The sequence below is a fragment of the Sardina pilchardus genome, chromosome 24, assembly GCF_963854185.1.
Source record: "Sardina pilchardus chromosome 24, fSarPil1.1, whole genome shotgun sequence".
Taxonomy (NCBI): Eukaryota; Metazoa; Chordata; class Actinopteri; order Clupeiformes; family Clupeidae; genus Sardina; species Sardina pilchardus.
In genome coordinates this window covers 21310700-21330166 of record NC_085017.1, presented here as the reverse complement: position 1 = coordinate 21330166, position 19467 = coordinate 21310700, and the positions used below count along the sequence as shown (strand labels likewise).

Below are 19467 nucleotides of genomic sequence, written 5' to 3'. Positions count from 1 at the left end.
TCCTCCTCCATCCCCTCCTCATCCACCTCCTCCTCACTCCACCACCTCCTCCTCCTCACTCCATCCCCTCCACCTCCATCCCCACCTCCACCACCTCCTCCTCCTCCTCCTCACTCCATCCCCTCCACCCCGCCTCAGGAGCTCCATCGCCTGGCCGCCCCCCCTACGCCCCCGCGCCCCCACTGACCTGGTCACACTTCTGGTGGAAGGAGGCGGACATCTCGAGCAGGGTGCTGCGCTCGTCCAGCGCGGCGGCGAAGGCCTTCCACTCCTGCTCCAGCTGGCCCGAGATCTGCTTGATCTGCTGCGAGGCGTAGTGGCCCGACTCCAGCAGCCGGTTGCCCACCGACATGATGCGGTTGATGTTCACGTACACATTCTGTACATTAGGGGGGGGGGGAAGAGAGGAGGGGAGATGTGTGTTAATCAGACACTGTAGATCTTAATAATGGGAGAATCACGTACACATTCTGTACATTAGGGGGGGAGAGAGAGAGAGAGAGAGAGAGAGAGAGAGAGAGAGAGAGAGAGAGAGAGAGAGAGAGAGAGAGAGAGAGGAGGGGAGATGTGTGTTAATCTGACACTGCAGATCTTAATAATGGGGAAGGGGGGGGATCACGTACACATTCTGTACATTGAGAGAGAGGAGGGGGGGGAGATGTGTGTTAATCTGACACTGTAGATCTTAATAATGGGGGAATCACGTACACATTCTGTACATTGAGAGAGAGAGGAGGGGAGATGTGTGTTAATCAGACACTGTAGATCTTAATAATGGGAGAATCACGTACACATTCTGTACATTGGGAGAGAGAAGAGGGGAGATTGTTTATCGGACAATACAGATCTTAACGGGGATCACAGTGATTCAAAGTAGAGAAGGCTTGATACTCTAAAACATGACCAATTGACCGTATATATGCGATATGTGTGTGGCTGTGCTGCTGTGACTCTCCTACAGTGTGATATTCTGATGACACGACCCTTGTTTGACAGGTGGCATCTGATTCTTGAGATGTGGCTGTTGGCTGTCGCATGGCATTCTGCTGATGTGACTTTTGCATGATGCTCTGATGATGTGACTCATACATGACAGGTTCCATGTGATATGGAAGAGATGTGATGCCCGAGTGACTCATAAGATAAGGTGTGTGTGTGTGTGTGTGTGTGTGTGTGTGTGTGTGTGTGTGTGGTCTCTCAGCCAGGGCTTTACGCATGTGTGTGTGTGTGTGTGTGTGTGTGTGTGTGTGTGGGCGGCAGGAGCCCGTGGCGGATTTACCCGGCCACGAGCCGCAAAGCGCAGCGACAGCTCGGCGAGCCGATCGCCTCTCTTCTCTCGCCGCCCCTGACTGAGAGGGGGATAAACCGGCACAGCTGGTGTGCGGAGGGAGATAAGCCAACTCCTCCCCTCCCTCCGGCGTTCCCTCTCTATCACTCGCTCGCTCGGACTCATTTACTCACTCTATCTCTTCCTCCATCCCGCTCGCACACTCGTTTTCTCTTTGTCAAATTTCAAGCCTTCCCACCCCCCTTGAAGTCAATAGCCAACAGGAACCAATCAATAGAGAACGGTGTTGTAATGAGACACTTAAGAAGAACATGAACATCCACCATACTCGGCAACACACACACACACACACAGACACACAGACACACAGACACACACACACCTTTAAGCCAGCTGTGTGCAGTGCTTCTGGTGAATTTAGGGAATTTATCATCCAGGATACAAGTGTTGCTCACCAAAAATGAAGTGTGTCTGGTGACTGAACAGCACCTGTGGGCTTTCAGTGTGCGTGATGACAAAGTGGCTCAGAATAGAAAAAGTCATTTGTATGCCAACTCTACTTAGCAATCTAAGATTAGTGAACTAGTTCAGGCCTTATTGGCAATGGATGTTGGACAGACAGCCCTGACGAGCACTCTTAACTCTTTCCTTTGTGATCGTAACATACAGACGACTTTTAATCAAGTCAACCTTTCAACAACTATGAACGATACAACTGACACGGACACAAACAGAAATGTCTCATTGGCCTTTCTTTCACCCACTGGATTCACTGGACAGCTGACTAGATATCTGATAAGCTCATCTTCAAGAAAAACGTCCGATTTTCAACCAAGGCACCAAAGGGTTAAACGGAACACAAACACAACACAAAATTGACATATATGCAGTCTATCCTCTTACTCTACACAAGCACGTGAACGGATTGGGACAAGAAGGCTTTAAGGAAAGATCCGGAAGGTTGGCAGGGGTTTCGTGGCAGCTAAAGCTAACGCCATTTGGACTCCGTCCTGGATAGTGGACTACTTCTGACCTACAGAAAGAGAGACGGCGCCGACAGAAACACTGCTCGGTACCATGTTGTTAACGGCAACAGCCAAACGCGTTCTCAAGGGAGATGCCAAGAATCCCACCCACAACATCTCAATGGTATTTCCCTTTCAACCACAAAAATAGAAGTGGGGGGTTGGAGGGGTGGACGATGATTGGTCTATGAATCAAGTGAATAACTTTAATTAGACGAAATAAATAAAAGATGTCTTTGTTGTTGGTGATACCGTTGTTTATCGACACAGAAACCAAGCAGGTTTTTTTTTTTAACTCCTACTAACAATGCCTCAAAATAGCTCGTTAGCAAAAGCGGGTAATTTAAATGAATCGTTTCCCTGCCTTTGATGATGGTGCTTTCAGCAAATGGCACGGCAAAGGAATAAACAGACACAACAGAAGACATCAAAAATAAGCTATAAATAAAGACCGAAGATATGTGAGTGGGTAACGCTTTGAAGGAGGGGGAATTAGAGAGAGAGAGGGACTGTGTGAAGGATTAAATGGAAGACCAAAACCAACAGAGAGATGCAGAGAGAAGGACAGTTTGTATGTTGCCCAGAACTGCTCAGCACACCCTCTATGAGAGAGTGCCTGTGTGAATGTACGCTGCTACTGCTACTACTAGGCTACTACTAAGCTGTTACTACTACTAGGCTACTAGTAGTCTACTACTAGGCTGTTACTACTACCAGAGACCGTTGAAAATCTTCAAGGATCTTCAAGGATCTTTGCTACTACTTCTAAGCTACTACTACTATCTAAGCTACTGCTACTATTAAGCTACTACTTGTTTGATGTGGAGGGGCTTCCCCTTTGGATACCCCCTGGGTGACGGCAGCTAGGCTACAGGCCCTCATAATCGTACCCCTTTTACCCAGGGCAGAGCCACACTCCTGGGTCTTGGGGCATAGTGTACCGTGGGGACACCACAGTGATTGAAGCTTGCCAAGACACCCAAGTTTAGAGCTGCTCCCCCAAAGCAGCAAGCTTTAACAAGCTGGAGAAGTGCAATGAATAATGAAGCATGTTGATGGTGCAGTGTGTACGTCAGGCTGTGATGAGCGTAGAAGCGACTGAGAGACATTGAAACTACTTTAGTGTGAGGGCAGTAATGTATTGAGGATGGGTGTCAGTCTAAATCCAGCAAGACAGCATTACTGTATATGATCTACATGTGAAATTGCATTTTAATGCATACATTTAAAATTGCATTATGATGCATAGATGTGGACCATTTCAGGATTAAGACATGATTTTGAGCTTGTTTCTAAGCACATATAAACATAATGTCTTACTGTACCGGTTTTGACCAAGCAGATGTTCTACATCTTACAATGCAACGTGTGAGTAAGTGATATAATGCACAAGTGTGTGTGCGTGAGTGTAATGTGAATGTGTGTGAGTATAATGTGAATGTGTGTGTGTGTGTGTGTGTGTGTGTGTGTGTGTGTGTGTGTGTCTTACCATGCAGTTCATGGCGAAGTGGTTGTGCTGCGTCTGGAGCTCCATGGCGTGGGCGTGGTTGTTGCCGATCTCGGTGTAGCCCGCCAGGAACAGGCCCTTGTTGTGCATGATCCAGTCAAACATCTGCAGCGCAAAAAGAGCAGCAGCAGCAGCACAGAGTCAGAGACGTAAATATAGATATCGATATCGCTATAGATATAGATATAGATAGAAATATGGGACAACCTGCTGGAGGCTACTGCGCACGTTACATGGGGACTCAGTGGCAATTACGGAGCGTCTGTGAGTGTGTGTGTGTGCGTGTGTGTGTGTGTGTGTGTGTACATGATCTCCAGGGAGTGCGTAGAAACTATGCCTAATTGGGCATGTGCAGTGTATGTCTGTGTGAGAGTAAATGAGTGTGTCTGTATACAGTAAATATATGTGCATGCATATCTAAGTATGTGTGAGTAAATGACACACATAATGAGTGTGTGTGTTTGTTCTGTGTGTGTTTGTGTGTGTGTGTGTGTGTGTGTGTGTGTGTGCGTATGTGAATGGATACACAGGAGAAGATAAGATATAATACTGGTAAAAATAGAACACTGCTGAAGAATGACCTGATTCTCCCAAGGCGGGCACCACTGCTGGTGTCCTAGCAACATGCAAATGTGGCTGCCATGACGGCAGCCGCGCGTGTGTATGTGTGTGGATCACTCCGCCACGCTTGTGCTCGCTGGCAAGGAGCAATCAACGCCGCTAGCCAGGGCACGGTCATTATCAGAACTCAGCCCGTCACCAGATTTCATATAAATCCCCCATTTGAATGACTGACTGACTGACTGACAGACACAGAGAGAGAGAGAGAGAGAGAGAGAGAGAGACCAAAACACACACAGGCACTTACGCACACACAAACACACACAAATGCACACCAACACACTCAAATGCACACACGCACACACACACACACGCGCACTTAAACACACACACAAACAAACACAGAGGCACACACTGACTCTCTCTTAAGAAAATGCACACACAGGCACAGCCGCAAAGATGCAAGCAAACATGCACATGCACATGCGCACACACACACACACACACACACACACACACACACACACACACACACACAATCACACTAAATTCTTGTCTAATCTCTGCTGGGAATAAACACCCATCCTCCCACGCAGCAGACATGAAGACATCATTGCTCTCTGTGACAGAACTGCAGGAGCAAGCATACATATATATCTCTACAAACACCACACCCACACACACACACACACACACACTCTCTCTCTCTCTCAAATCAAAACACAAAACACCACCTCACCTCTTGACAGACAGACATCCGGACAGACACACACTTGTTAGCAAACACAAAGGAATACTTTAACACAATTACAGATGGATTATATTGCGAACACTTAAATTAGTAGATGTATTAACACAAACTGGTATGGGCATGAGGCATGAGGCAAAGGAACACACACACACACACACACCATGCTAAAGCAGCTTAACCCACATTTTCAGTCACCTTTCAACTGCAATCATGCAAAGGAATATTTATGCACACTTATTTATACACGCCCGCACACACACACACCATGGAAACGGAAACACACACCCACACCCAAACCTGAGCATCTCCACTGCACCACCTTCTCGGTGTCCTACTTGAACAGGCGCAGCTGGAAGCACTGGTCCACACACACACACACACACACACACACACACACACACACACACACCACTGCACCCACCTTCTCGGCGTCCTGCTCGAAGAGGCGCAGCTGGAAGCACTGGTCCACACACACACACACACACACACACACACACACACACACACACCACTGCACCCACCTTCTCGGCGTCCTGCTCGAAGAGGCGCAGCTGGAAGCACTGGTCCAGCTGCAGCTTGCGCACGTGCCAGGCCTGGTGCAGGTGCTGCCGCGTGCTGTGCAGCTTGTCCAGCAGCGCCGACACCCGCGGCACCAGCCCCTGAGTGTCCGCGTTCGAGTGGCCGCCGCCTTGACCGCTCCCTCCTCCTCCTCCTCCTCCTCCACCTCCACCACCACCTCCTCCTCCACCTCCTCCTCCGCCCATGCCCTGTCCGGCGGAGGCGGGCACGGTGCGCTGGGCGTAGCTGCCGTCGCCGCTCTGGATGCGCTGCAGCAGCCGCTGGCCCTCGGCGTCCACCTCCTCCACGGGCGCCTTCATCACCTTCTTCTTGAGCGCGGCGTGCTCCTCGATGAGGCGCCGGGCGCCCTCCAGGTCGGCGGGGAAGTCCTTGCGCGTCACCGTCTCCTGCATCTCCTCCAGCTTGGCCAGCAGGTGGCGCGCGTTGCCCGTGAAGTCCTCGAAGGCCACGCGGATCTCGATCCACTCCTCGTGGTTGTAGTCCAGGCTGCCCTCGAAGTCGGCCGTCAGCTGCGACGGGTCCACCACCTTGGACAGGCCCTCCAGGGACACCATGGTGGTCTGGGGGGCAGGACAGGGAGGGAGGGAGGAGATGGAGAGAAGAGGAGGTGGTGGAGAAGGATGGATGGATAGATAGATGGATAGATAGATAGATGGATGGATGGATGGATGAGATGAGCGAGGTTATGGAAAAGGATGGATAGATGGAAGGAGGGGAGATGGAGAAAGAGGAGGATGTGGAGAAGGATGGATAGAGAGATAGATAGATAGATAGATGGATGGATGAATGGATGGATGGATGGATGGATGGATGGATGGATGGATGGATGAATGGATGGAGAATGTAGGAGATGAGAGACAACAGAAATAAGTGAAGGATGTGGAGAAAGATGGATAGATGGATTGGACGGATGGATGGATGGTGGATGAATGGAGGGATGGATGGAGAATGTATGAGATGAGAGAGGTTATGGAAAAGGATGGATGGATGGATAGATGGAAGGAGGGGGAGATGGAGAGAGGAGGTTGTGGGTAAGGGTGGATTGGATGGTGGATGGATTGAGAAGGTAGGAGAATGAGACAATAAAAAAGTGAAGGATGTGGAGAGATCCAGATGGAGGGGAAAGAGTAAGGCGAGGAAGGGATTAGAGTAGTGGAAGGGAAGAGGCAATGAGCAGATGGCAGGGGAGAGAGAAGAGACAGAAGGAGAAAGGAAAAAAGAGCAGAAAAAGAGAGAGAGATTGCGAGAGAGAGAGAGACAGAGAGAGAGAGAGAGAGAGAGAGGAGGAGGGGGAAAAAAATGAGAAGATGGTTAATCGATGCTCGTGGCACCAGCAAGGGGCTCGTCGTACGCCGCCTCTCTTCCTGTCCGAGCGACCCCCGGGGGACCAGAGAGGAAGAGCCGCTTCAGCCTCCACTTAATGACCAGCTGCCCCACTGGCGGCCGAGTTTTAACACAGCCCGGCCCCGTCAGTCTAAATGAGCTCTGACGCGCACGGGGCTGCTGCAGGTTAACTCCACTCCAGGAGACTGGACCAGCAGAGCTGCTGTGCTCGCCACACACACACACACACACACACACACACACACACACACACACACACACACACACACACACACAGCCATTACATTTACGGCAGAGGAATCTGATAGTAGAAACCAATTTAGGGCCGCGTAAATGTCCAATTAAATGGCAGCACTTCAACTTTGTGAGTCTGTTGAAGAACAAGGCACTGATTTGTGTCTTGCGCAGTCGGATTTTCTGACAAGAGTCCGCCTTCAAGAACGCCAACGACTGAACTGAGCGTTACATGGGAACTAAGGCATGGTCACAAATGGCGAGGAATCCGTGTTAAAAAATGGACAGAGGATTGTTTTCTCGCCATTTCAGGACCCGAAAGAGAGAGGGGGCCTTGGCCACGGTAGTCATGGCAACCTGATTAAAACAAGTGGAATGGGGTCGCCGTCCGCGTAAGCCGGCGCTCTCTGCAGCCTCACCTCCATTGCACCTGTGTTCACACCAATCCCTCGCTGTCGGCGTTGTGACCGGCACAGACGGCGCAGACAAAACAGGGAAGGGCAGGTGGGTCAGGGAACACACACGATAGAGAGAGGTGAGCCTCAATTATTAGGCTGGCAGACAAAAAACAACAGCAGCCAACACTGGAATTAACAAATACCTGTGCCAGCATCATCGCGTCCTAGAGTATAGCGCGTCGTCTAGGCTACCGAGCTTGTTCCGACACCTGTGTGACACCACGTTAATGAATGTTATGATGCCATATCGCCACATTTCACCCCCCACGACACAAGCGGTCGCAATAAACAGAACACACACGTACCGCACGGACAAAGAACGTCGTCGTCACAGAGGGATCGGAGTGATAAAGCTCCAATGAATGTAAATTTTAAAACTGCGGGTTTTGTATGTGGTGAGAATAGGCCTGGTGGAGAGGCACATCAGGGCCAACATGGCTCTTCTGTGGAGGAATCAAGGTGAAAGGCTTTTCACCACCTCTCTCCCTACACTGGGTCTCAAGGATAGCCTATGACTCAGCCAGACAAAAGGAGAGAAAATGTTGTACAGAATATATTCTGAATTTGTTCTGGCAAGATTCAATTTTCTTTAGCCTATTCCCAAGGTTGTTTTAAGCATCAATATTAACACACGGTGGTGAAGAGAAGAACAAAAGTCACTCCCACTATGTACACATTTGCTTTCTTGCTTCTTAGGAAAAGTTCATCTTTTCTGCAAGCAGACTCTAAGCTGCTTTCCTTTTAATATCGTTTCTTATAGCTTGGGCACGATAAAACACCTTGGGCACGACAAAAGTAAACAAACAGCAAATATGAATACAGGAGCGGTGCTCAAAACATCCTTCTGAATTCTAAGAATCATTTGCGGGGGAGGGTACAGTATGTGACAAAAATAAAAAAGGGCTCTTTTCTGCCAGTTTCAGATTCGCTTGTCACAGGACGTCTGAAATGCAAGAGGTGCGCAAGGAACCATGGGAGTTCCCCAGTGTTTCCGGATGTGATCCGCCGGCAGCTATTCCGACTATGCAGGAATGTCGAGCCCATTCCCTGCAACCCCCCCACACACCCGCCCGCCGCCCCACCCCTTCACTCATTCCTCAGGGATGTGGACCCTCTGGCCAAATTCCTGTACGCGACTCAAACACAATAACACGGGTCATTAGTCCGCTTATCACTCGCACACTCACAGTCCGTCCGTGGCAAACGGAAAAGTATACAGAGGTGAACACAGACACTGCTTTGGTCTGCGTGCGGATGCACACAAACAAAAACCGGCAGCAGTTCACACAAACACCGTCGCTGTTTCCACCATGGACTCACCACGCACGCACGTACATGTTCTCACACACACACACACACATACACACACACACAAAGAAGAGCTCTTCAGAGCTGCTCTTTCATCACGGTCGACTCTTGTCGACTGACCGCCCACCCTCCATAACACCAACACCCACACAGTCCCCCTACGCAGTAGGAGACAATCCACCATAACCCTGCAAGGACACACAAACACAAACGCTTGCACAGAAACACTAAGCAGCACTGTTGTGTTTAGTTTTCTTTAAAATGGCTACTACTAACAAGAAACCAGGACAGACAGGTAACCAGGACACTGGTACATACAGTATATAAGCCTATTAAGTGTAAGTAGTGTGAACAATCCCGTACACAAGCAAACCCTTTAAAACCAGAGTAGTTCAGCAAATTACACAAGCTACCAATGCTACAGGAAAAACCCTGATCAGCTTGAACTGTGTTACAATTAACTTGTCAATCACCATCAAATATACAAACCATCCTTTCTGATTTCACATGCAACACAGATTATACTTTTAATCAAAATCCCAGCTATACCTCAATTTTATTATTCTTTTTTTTAGTATAACCATACTGAAATGAGATCCCCCTACGCATTGTCAAATCCATCGAAAACATCCAAAAACACAAAAGACAAAATCCCGCAATCCCGCATCCCAGACGAAACCAAACCAAACCAAACCGAACCGAATCTGCTCACCTCAAACTCGAACTTGGAGCTGCCGAAATTGGTCCTCTGCTTCTGCCAGAAGTTGTCGGGCTTGATGATGAGGGCGACGTGTATGCAGCTGGGGAAGGACTCCTGCAGGATCTTCAGCAGCGGCTTGATGGAGTCCCACTTGGAGCCGCGCATGTCCACGATGACCGTGAAGCCATGTTTACACACATCCTCGCTGGAGTGCAGAGAGAGAGGGAGAGAGAGGAGAGGACGATGGAGGAGGGGGGGAAGAGAGAGAAATGACAGGGGGGGGAAAAATGGGAAAGAGAAGGAGGAAGGGATGGGAGGGGATGGGGAGGGGAGAGAGAGAGAGGATGAGATGACAGGGGAGAGAGAGAGAGATGGAGGGAGAGAGAGAGGATGATGGGTGCAGATGGAGAGAGAGAGATAGAGAGAGATGATGAGCACAAGAGCGCAGAGAGATGAGATGAGAGCAGAGCAGAGAAGAGCGGGCGAGAGAGAGAGAGAGAGAGAGAGAGAGAGAATTAGAGAGAAATGAGTGACAGAGATAGATAGGAGGGGGGGAGAGAGAGAGAGATGTAGTGCGAGTCAGCGAGAAAGAGAGAGGGAGCGGGAGAGAGAGAGAGAGAGGAGGGGAAAAAAAAGAGAGGATTAAGAGAGATCTGATCCGCTTTTGCATTGCATCACGCCGCTAGCCCCCATGTTGGCGCTGGGAGAGCCGCACGGCGACGCCTGCTGCCTATCTGCTGATGATGAAGAGGAGGGAGACGAGGAAGAGAGAGGGGGGGGGGGGGGCAGAGCGGGCTCCAAATCCATTCCAAACTGTTCCAAATCAATTTGATCCTCTGTGCTCTCTGTCTCTCCCCCTCTATCTCCCTCTCTCTCTCTCTCACGTGAGCACAGCCCCATCAAAGCACGCTCTCCCTCCCTCCCTCTCTCCCTCTCTCCCTCTCTCCCTCCCTCTGTAGACCATACCTACAGCTGATGGCTGGGTGTTTCCAGAGCAGGAAAACTCCCACACTGTTTACTCTGCCTTCCCCGCTAGTGTTTACTGCACGTCTCTCTGGAATTCCAAACTGACAGAATTCCACCCTTCGGATTCGATCTCGGATTCAGTCTTTCGGTCAATTCTACACTGGAAACACACTGATGCAGACACTTCAGATAACAGAATCTTTGAAATGAATGAATGTAATGTAAGCATTGTGTAAATGTAGCAAATCATAATAAATTATTAATTGTACTGCCTTCCCGTATAATGTAACTACAGTTACACCAGATGCTGTAAGAATCTCTTGTGTGTAACTGTGAACAAAAGGCAGACACACAGAGACAGAGAGAAAGAGAGAGAAAGAGAGAGAAAATGTTTCCTCTTTTCATCAGTGTGTTCCCTTGCCTGCCTGCCTGCCTGCGTTGACTGAGGGGAGCTGTGAAGCTCCCTACACACCCACGCACAATACAACACACACATACACACACCCTGCCCAGGAAATAGAGAAATAACAATAACACTCACATGCACACACAAAACACACCGTACTCACCGATACTGCCTGCCTCTGTTACTGCGACACTCTGTTTTTCTACAGCTCTCTTCCTCTCACTCTCACGCTCGCTCACTCGTTCCCTCACCCCTCCTCTCGCTGCTGCTGCTGCTGCTGCTAACGCTCCCTCGCTCGCTTACACACACACACACACACATGCTCGCTCTCCCTTGGTCTTTTCTCGCTTACACACACACACACACACACACACACTTTCTCTCTCGCTTGTTCTCACACCATTCGCTCTAGGAGTCTCTCTTTCTTTCTCTCTCTCTCTCTCTCTCTCTCTGGTGTGTGGGTGCACAGAGGACCATGCTGGGAGAGAGGGATGAAAAGAAAAGAGGAAAGGAGAAAGGGCTGTTGGCAGGAGTTAAACTGCTGCAGCTTTTTTTTTTCTTTCCCCTTCCCTGTCAAGCAAGCCCACGCTGCCCATGTTTCTCTCTCTCTCTCTCTCTTCCTCTCACTTTATCAAATCCCTTCCTCTTCCTCTCTCGTTCTCTCACTGCAATCCCGCTCTGCAATCCAGCACACCTCCCTCCCTCCCTCCCTTCTCCCTCTCCACCTATCCATCTCTCTTTCTCTCTCTCTGAGCATGCCAGGTGTCAACTCTGGGCTCTCGGGAGGCAGGCTAGCCATCGGCCCCAGGGGGCGCTCTAACCTACATACCCGCCTGAAGGCACCGCTGCAGGAATCACCCGCCCGCCTCACTCGCTCGCTGGTTTCGATCGCTGGCTCGCTCCCTCGCCACCAAAAAACAGGCTTCGTCGAGCCCCACCAGCCTGCTAACTAGCAACCCCCCCCCCCCCCCCCTACCTCACTCTCCCCACAGTCCACCACCCCACCCCCACCCCCCCCGGCTGCCACTGCAGGCACTGCCAACAATCACAATCCTCCGAAGCGCTCGCAGGCAGGCAGGGCTACAGCTGGTGTTGCACTGCACGGACCAAAAAAAAGCCACAGCCCAAAAATTCAAAGGGTAGTGTCACTGTGTCTGATATAGGAAGGTCCAGCCTTCCAGACCAACCACCAGTCAGTAAATACTCTCCTGCGCTGTAATGCATTTGAGAGTAGGGCGCTGGTGTTGATAAACTCGAAGAATAAAATCAGCCAGCGCAACTTGGATAGACTAATAGCTAGCACTATTGTCGTAATGCTTGGCCACAACTGGAATGGTGGAACTGCGGTGTTGAGTCGCTTTGGTCGATTGTTCTTCCGAGTTTAAGTAGACAGATTGCTTGCCAATATTCCCTTGCATTCATTTGAGAACAAAATGCACAACAACGTGCGCGCTCGCTAATTAGCCATCTTGACATCAATAGGTTTTGCATATTCATTAGCGGTATGGTAACACGGAACTCTCAAAACCGCAGTCAGAATACTGCACACATGGAGTTCCATTTTACAGCCTCCAAGACGAGGAGGCACACTCAACACCTGGCATTACAGATAGAAGCCAGGGAGGCGAATATAACCCCTCATTTAACACATCACAGGTACAGCCACCAACTCATCCCCCCACCCCAAGGGCAACTGCACACACATAACGACACCTCTGTGCATAAGCGAGCCAGAGGCCGAGAGAGAGGGAGAGCGAGAGAGCGGGGGGATGGGAGATGTTGTTTACGACCTCATTGTTTATGATACAATCGCTGCACGGCAGCGCCTGCAAACTCCGCACATATGGGTTCCGCCTCCGCGACGACCAGAGAGGCAGGTCAGGTGGGCTACGCTCTCTCTCCCGCTCAGCTGGCGAGCTGCTGGAGCGAACGGGGGCAGAGTACGGCGCACCTGGCGCTGTGTTGAGCCGGACACGTGAGAGCCGAAAACCCTCAACACAGGAGAGAGCGCGGCGCGGCGCGGTGTGGTGCGGTGTGTGCGCGGACTAAAAACACCAGCGACTCCCCTGTCTGACAGGTACTGGGGGTTTAAATAGTAAGTCATTTCGGCAGGAAATGTAAACAGTTAACCCGCTAAGGGAGTTAGTGTGTGTGTGTGTGTGTGTGTGTGTGTGTGTATGCCTGGCTGCCTGTGTGTTTTTATGCGAGTGTGAATGTGTGTGTGTGCTTCCATGTGACTGTGCACTGCAGTCTCAGAAATAATTAATGGCTGGCTGAAATTAACATATGGGCGCTAGCAATTAACGATAATGGTTTTACCATGCTGAAAAAACTAATACAAATATACCGTAGGGCTGCACCCCTCATTCCTCAGTGCAGTGAATCAATAGGAAAATAGAGACATCGACCTCAGAGACCAATTCCACAGCCACCCTGATGTTATATATGAGGCAGCACAGGTCAGCAAATCTGTGAGAGTGTGTGTGAGTATGTGTGTGTGAGTATGTGTGTGAAAGTGTGTGTGTGTGTGTGTGTGTATATATTGTGTGTATAACACAACCAATCCCTTGGAGGGTTCTGTAATTACTAGCGAACAAACACTCATACAAAACACACACACACACACACACACACAGTATTCAAATGCATAAAACACAGAGCTGTGGCTGAAACCGGCATATGGTCCAGCCAGTTCCTACCACTGCATGGTGTTCCCTGACACTGTGTGGAGTGCGTATGCATAATTCAGCAGCTAGCAGACCATGTTTAAACGAGACGGAGGAAAAACAGCTCGGCCTGCTTTACTGGGAGAGGATTTAGGAGGCTGTGAGCAGGAAATCTCATCTCCCTCACAAACACACACACACACACACACAGGCTCACTTCATTACAGGCAATCTGGGTTAATGTTTGCTTCGGTAAACTGAAGGGCGAGGAAACATATTTAAATATGAGATCCTTTTTGTACTCAAGAACAGACAGACTGCACGATTACGTAAGGGAGAGGAACTTGCTGTGAACTCTGCGAGTTTGGAGACATGCTAGCTGTCACAGATGATCCAAAGAACCACAACCACAACCCACCCCCACCACCAGAAAAAAAACACTTTTAAGAAATGATACTGTTGGCCTATTACTAGCTGCTACATTAGAGCTTTGTATACTGTACACTCAAAAATACTAACACAGGTTTCTCACGCCAATACACCCCCTTCTCTCCACACAAGTACATTTTTATGTAAATATGACACAAAACTGTCAACCACCCGTGTACTGTAACTCACTCCATCCAACACACACACACACACACACACACACACACACACTCACCTGGGGATGCCGGCGAGGTAGGCAATGAGGCGGCGCAGGTCCTCCTGCCGTATTCGGTCGTGGTTGGTGCGTGAGGGGAACGTGAGCACTGGGCCCCCGCGTCTGTCTCGGCCCCCTGGTGGACGGAGAGGGAAATGAACAAATGCGTTAAGCTCCGCTACTTACGTTGTCACTTTCTGACAACAAAACTCTTTCCCCATCCTGCTCGTCAGCCCTTGCCCCACCAATTACTTGACGGGATAGCAGAGCATCTATCAGGGGTCTTGATGAATCCCTGACAACGAATCTTATTTTTTTTCCACCGTGTTTCTCATCGACTCGGGCTTTCCCCAACGAATTTCCCCAAACAGTAAGAGGCCGAATCTGCTTTTTTAGGTTAGATCATTATTTATGTGCATTTAATTTGTGTTGCTTGTTTATGTGTTGTTGACCTATTTTTAGTGCCACATCAAAGTTCTCTCTCAAGCCCCTTTCACATTCACCGAATTTAACGCTAAATCAGCCGAATTTAACGTTAAGGCTGTTCCTTTCACATTGACGACACGGGGTGGGGAGTCAACCCGCCTCGGCAATCCAACCCGTCTCGGGGGGTAGTATCAGAGCCGAGCCGTGTTGAATATGAAAGGAACAGAGGTCAACCCCGCTATTAGGGGTGTGTGACTGATGACGTATTTGGCCAGGCAGGAGGTTAAAATACAGGAAACACACAAGAGACTAGGATAACTTTAGCTGCTGTGTCCATAGATGTGTGTCCAACAATCACGTTTTTTATGCTGAGAGTGCCCTGAACCTCCTTTTCTCAGCACTTCGGTCAAGTGTTTATTGTTGCTAGGTTACCAAAACCGTCTGCTGTCAGCAGCACGTCTTTTTAGAAAGTTTGCCTAATGATAGCTAACTAGCCAACGAGCTAACTGTCAGAGCAGAAGTTGTTCAGGACTCAGCACACTGAAATATGACTTCGACAGACAAAAGGACCTCATTTGGCATTCAAATAACATAACAAGTGGCCCGCCATCATTTGGAAGCTAAACCACGTAGAACTAGCATGACAGTTGTGTTTATCAGTTTATCTCCGAGGTCCAAGGCATGCTTAACGTCATTGTTCACTCCCAAATTGCGTTTGACGTGCTGCTAGGCAACGCCTCCCATAACTCGCCTCTGAAACCGGCTTCAGACAACCCCGGGACCAGAACACGTCTACCTTTCACATTGCGAAATCCCCTGAACCCGCTATTTCTTAAACGCTAATGTATCGTTTCTGAATGTGAAAGGGGCTTCAGTGTGTGTGTGTGTGTGTGTGTGTGTGTGTGTGTGTGTGTTGGAGCGTGTCAGTATGTGTCTCCCAAGTGTCAACATGTTTGGGAAAGTTCACGTGCTTCTGCGCGGCAGCTTTGTGTGTTCAGGCCAGGGTAAGAGTCATGCGTTTCATGTTAGCTCATTTAAGTGTGTTTAACACACACACACACACACACACACACACACACAGACACACACACAGACACACACACAGACACACACACAGACACACACACACACAAGCCTTAACGATCTTCTGGAGCAGATTCACAACCTTAGAGCAGATGTCTGCAACAGTGCTCCTACTGGCAAGAGCTTCCATGCCATCACCTCAAATTGACAGTCGTATGACCAGACAGGTCTGGCACTTTATATCGTGGGTTTGCCTTGTTAGAAACATTTACATCAACAAAGCATCAAACACCAAAGCCTGGGTCTTCAATTCCCCACATTTCCTCTTTTGTCCCAATTTCCAGCAATGATGCAACCAAAGAGTAAGACAAAGGGTGTTGTGTTTGTGGGAGCATGCCTGGTAGTATGGCTGGTGAGTGACTATGTGTGTGTGTGTGTGTGTGTGTGTGTGTGTGTGTGTGTGTGTGTGTGTGTGTGTGTGTGTGTGTGTGTGTGTGTTGCCTGCCACTGCAGAGCAGTTCTGCAGGGAATATCAGTGGAGGATTTTCCACTGAACTGCAGAGTGCTGAACCTTGCTAATTGAGTCCACAGTTAATAGGATCACAGCCCTTATCCCTCTGGCAAGAAGAACAGAAAAAAAAGATGAAAAGAAAAAAGAAAAAAAAACACAGGAAGAATTATGGCTATGAGAAAAGGGGAGGGGCTCTGGGAAGGGGAAGGGGATATGACATCGTTCAGCCAGCATTGGTGACAGTTTCCATGGGCCGTGCTGCGCTTTTGTGGCCTCCACCAATTACCTGGCCACGGTGGACAAGGGATGCATAGAGTGACAGTAACTCATCGCTATGGAAACCCAGCAACCAAGGTTGTGAATCATGGAGGAGCTCATTACTGGTGTGTAGTACGCCGACCTTGAATTGGCTGGAGGGGGGATTGTTGAAGTGATAAGCCAATGAAAGTGTAGAGAGACGGGGGGGGAGAGAGCGAGATAGAGAGAGAGAGAGAGAGAGAGAGAGAGAGAGAGAGAGAAAGAGAGAGAGAGAGAGAGAGATTTATTATATAGACATTTATTTATTTTCCTTTAACCTCTTATGTGTACATGTAATTGAGCTTTGGCAATAATGTTTCTGAAACTTTCATGCCAATAAAGCTATATTGAATTGAATTGAATTGAGAGAGAGAGAGAGAGAGTGAGAGAGTGAGAGAGTGAGTGAGTAAGAGAGTGAGTACAGTGAGTACAGTGAGTGGAGTGAGCTCAAGACAGTGAAAGAGATTGACAGAAAGAGATGTAGCTTACACAACGCAGAGGAGATCGAACACAGACCATGACACGGAGAACAAGGCGAGAGTGGAGTGGGTGAGACAGAGTGGGAGAGTAGAGTGAGAGAAAGAAGAACAGAGCAACGCAGCAGAGAGCTGAAGGAAGTGAAGACGACAGAGAAGAGCAGAGGAAGAGCATGGCACAGCACTTATTCTTCTCTGCAATTCCCAGGACTTGGAGGAGGAAGAGGAGGAGGAGGAAGAGGGAGGAGGAGAGGAGAGAGCAACAGAGAGAGGCAGATAGAACAAAAATGAGAGAGAGAAAGACAATAATGAAGGAAAAGAGAGATAGAGAGAGAGAGAGAGAGAGGGGGAGGGTAGAGTTAGAGTGAAATGGGGTAGGGAGAAAAAGAGATGGCTAGATAGCTAGATAAATAGATAGAGAGATAGAGAGAGAAAGGGAGAGAGAGAGAGCGAGAGAGCAAGATGCAGAGTGAGCGAGAGAGAGAGAGAGAGAGAGAGAGAGAGAGAGAGAGAGAGAGTGAGAGAGAGAGAGAGAGAGAGAGAGAGAGAGAGAGAGAGAGAACATAAAGCTGGCCATTGTGCGGCCATGGGGAGCGCGAGCACAAAAGCGCGGGGTAATGTTTTTACAGCGCCGGCCAAATAATCCACAGCCCCACCGGAGCCGCGGCGCAGGGGCTTCAATAACAGCACGCCCGCTGGAGGGGAGAGGGACGCAGTCTGGCTCGCTCTGTGTGTGTGTGTGTGTGTGTGTGTGTGTGTGTGTGTGTGTGTGTGTGTGTGTGTGTGTGTGTTCATGTCCATGTAGGTCTCTGTGAAGTTGTACCACATCTACGAGAGTCTATGTGTGAGTCTATGTGTGTGTGTGTGTGTGTGTGTGTGTGTATGTGTGTGTGTCATGTCCATGTAGGTCTCTGTGAAGTTGTACCACATCTACGAGAGTCTATGTGTGAGTCTATGTGTGTGTACGTGTGTGCACATGCACTTATGTTTCTGTGTTTGTGTGTGTGTGTGTGTGCGCGTGTGTGTGCACATCAGTAAATGTATGCGTGTGTTTATCTGGATTTCATGTCCATTTAGGGCTCTGACAGCATCTACGATAGTCAATGTATCTGTACATAGTGTGTGCAGTGCATGTACTTTCTCTGTGTGTCTGTGTGCGCGTGTGTGTATCAGATGTCAACGGGTAAACCAAGGGTAGCCTCAGTCGGTCAGTGTGTGAGCAGGGATGGACGGTGTGTGTGTGTGTGTGTGTGTGTGTGTGTGTGTGGGGGGGGGGGGGGTGTAGACTTGGGTCTGCTGTGGCAGCTGGGCCTTGCCTGTGACCAGGGCCAGGAAGCCCATGTAAGGGGAGCCCTCACCCAGCATGAGAGAGCGCACATGTGAGCGCGTGCCAAAACCTACAGAAAATGGATGTGTGCACCACACACACACACACACATGCACATAGACTATTTGCTACATGCCTGTTCACTACTGGCTATATTCCTAGTGCATGTTTTGTGTGTTTGCTGCTTTAAAGTATCCGTGTTTCTAAGGAAAGGCCACACAGTGAGAGGGTCAGCGCAGTGGTCAACTACCACTCTATGTGTGGTTGTGTGTGTGTTTATTCGAGGATGAGTGTGTGTGTGTGTGTGTGTGTAGGTGTGTGTGTGTAGGTGTGTGTGTGTAGGTGTGTGTGTGTAGGTGTGTGTGTGTGTGTGTGTGTGTGTGTGTGTGTGTGTGTGTGTGTGTGTGTGTGTGTGTGTGTGTGTGTGTGTGTGTGTGTAGGTGTGTGTGTAGGTGTGTGTGTAGGTGTGTGTGTGTGTGTGTGTGTGGATCCATGGTTGCCTCTCTTACCTGACAGGTAGGCCACTTTCTCTTTCAGGATTGGCAGCACCTCCATAGCCTTCATCTCTTCGTTCCTTCTGAAACCTGCAAGACATAAACACAGAGGAACGTTACACACAATGTTATACACACACACACACACACATTCAGCATCACAGCAGCGTAAGCGCACGGGGTCGCCGTAGCAACGCCCCGCAGAGGGACGCTGGGTAAGCCGTGGCAACCGAGTGCCTCCACGGTTCACATCCCATCAGCGGCGGATCAATACTGAAGCCGAGCGAGCAACGAGCGTCTCCATGGCAATCACAATGAAGGGATGAGAGCAGAGGGCTGAAGAGGAGAGAGAGAGAGAGAGTGACAGACAGATAGAGAAGAAGGGAGAGGGGTGTTGCACTGCTATTTCCGCCTCTCTCTGATCTGGCACCGCTGCCATCACTGGCCGCGCTCTGGCCCAGATGTGGCTGGCATCTG

The 19467-nt window shown here is 49.5% G+C and overlaps 1 protein-coding gene across 1 annotated transcript in view; it reads right to left on the bottom strand.

Annotated features, from left to right (window-relative positions):
* trioa (trio Rho guanine nucleotide exchange factor a) overlaps positions 1-19467 on the bottom strand; it is a 117275-nt gene that overhangs the window by 52736 nt on the left and 45072 nt on the right. Inside the window, exons 3-9 of the mRNA XM_062529225.1 lie at positions 19006-19080; positions 14458-14572; positions 9768-9960; positions 5893-6271; positions 5654-5820; positions 3803-3925; positions 188-379 (exon numbers count right to left, since the gene is read on the bottom strand). Of these exons, the coding sequence (XP_062385209.1) occupies positions 188-379; positions 3803-3925; positions 5654-5820; positions 5893-6271; positions 9768-9960; positions 14458-14572; positions 19006-19080 (1244 nt within the window). The remainder of the gene's footprint in view (positions 1-187; positions 380-3802; positions 3926-5653; positions 5821-5892; positions 6272-9767; positions 9961-14457; positions 14573-19005; positions 19081-19467) is intronic.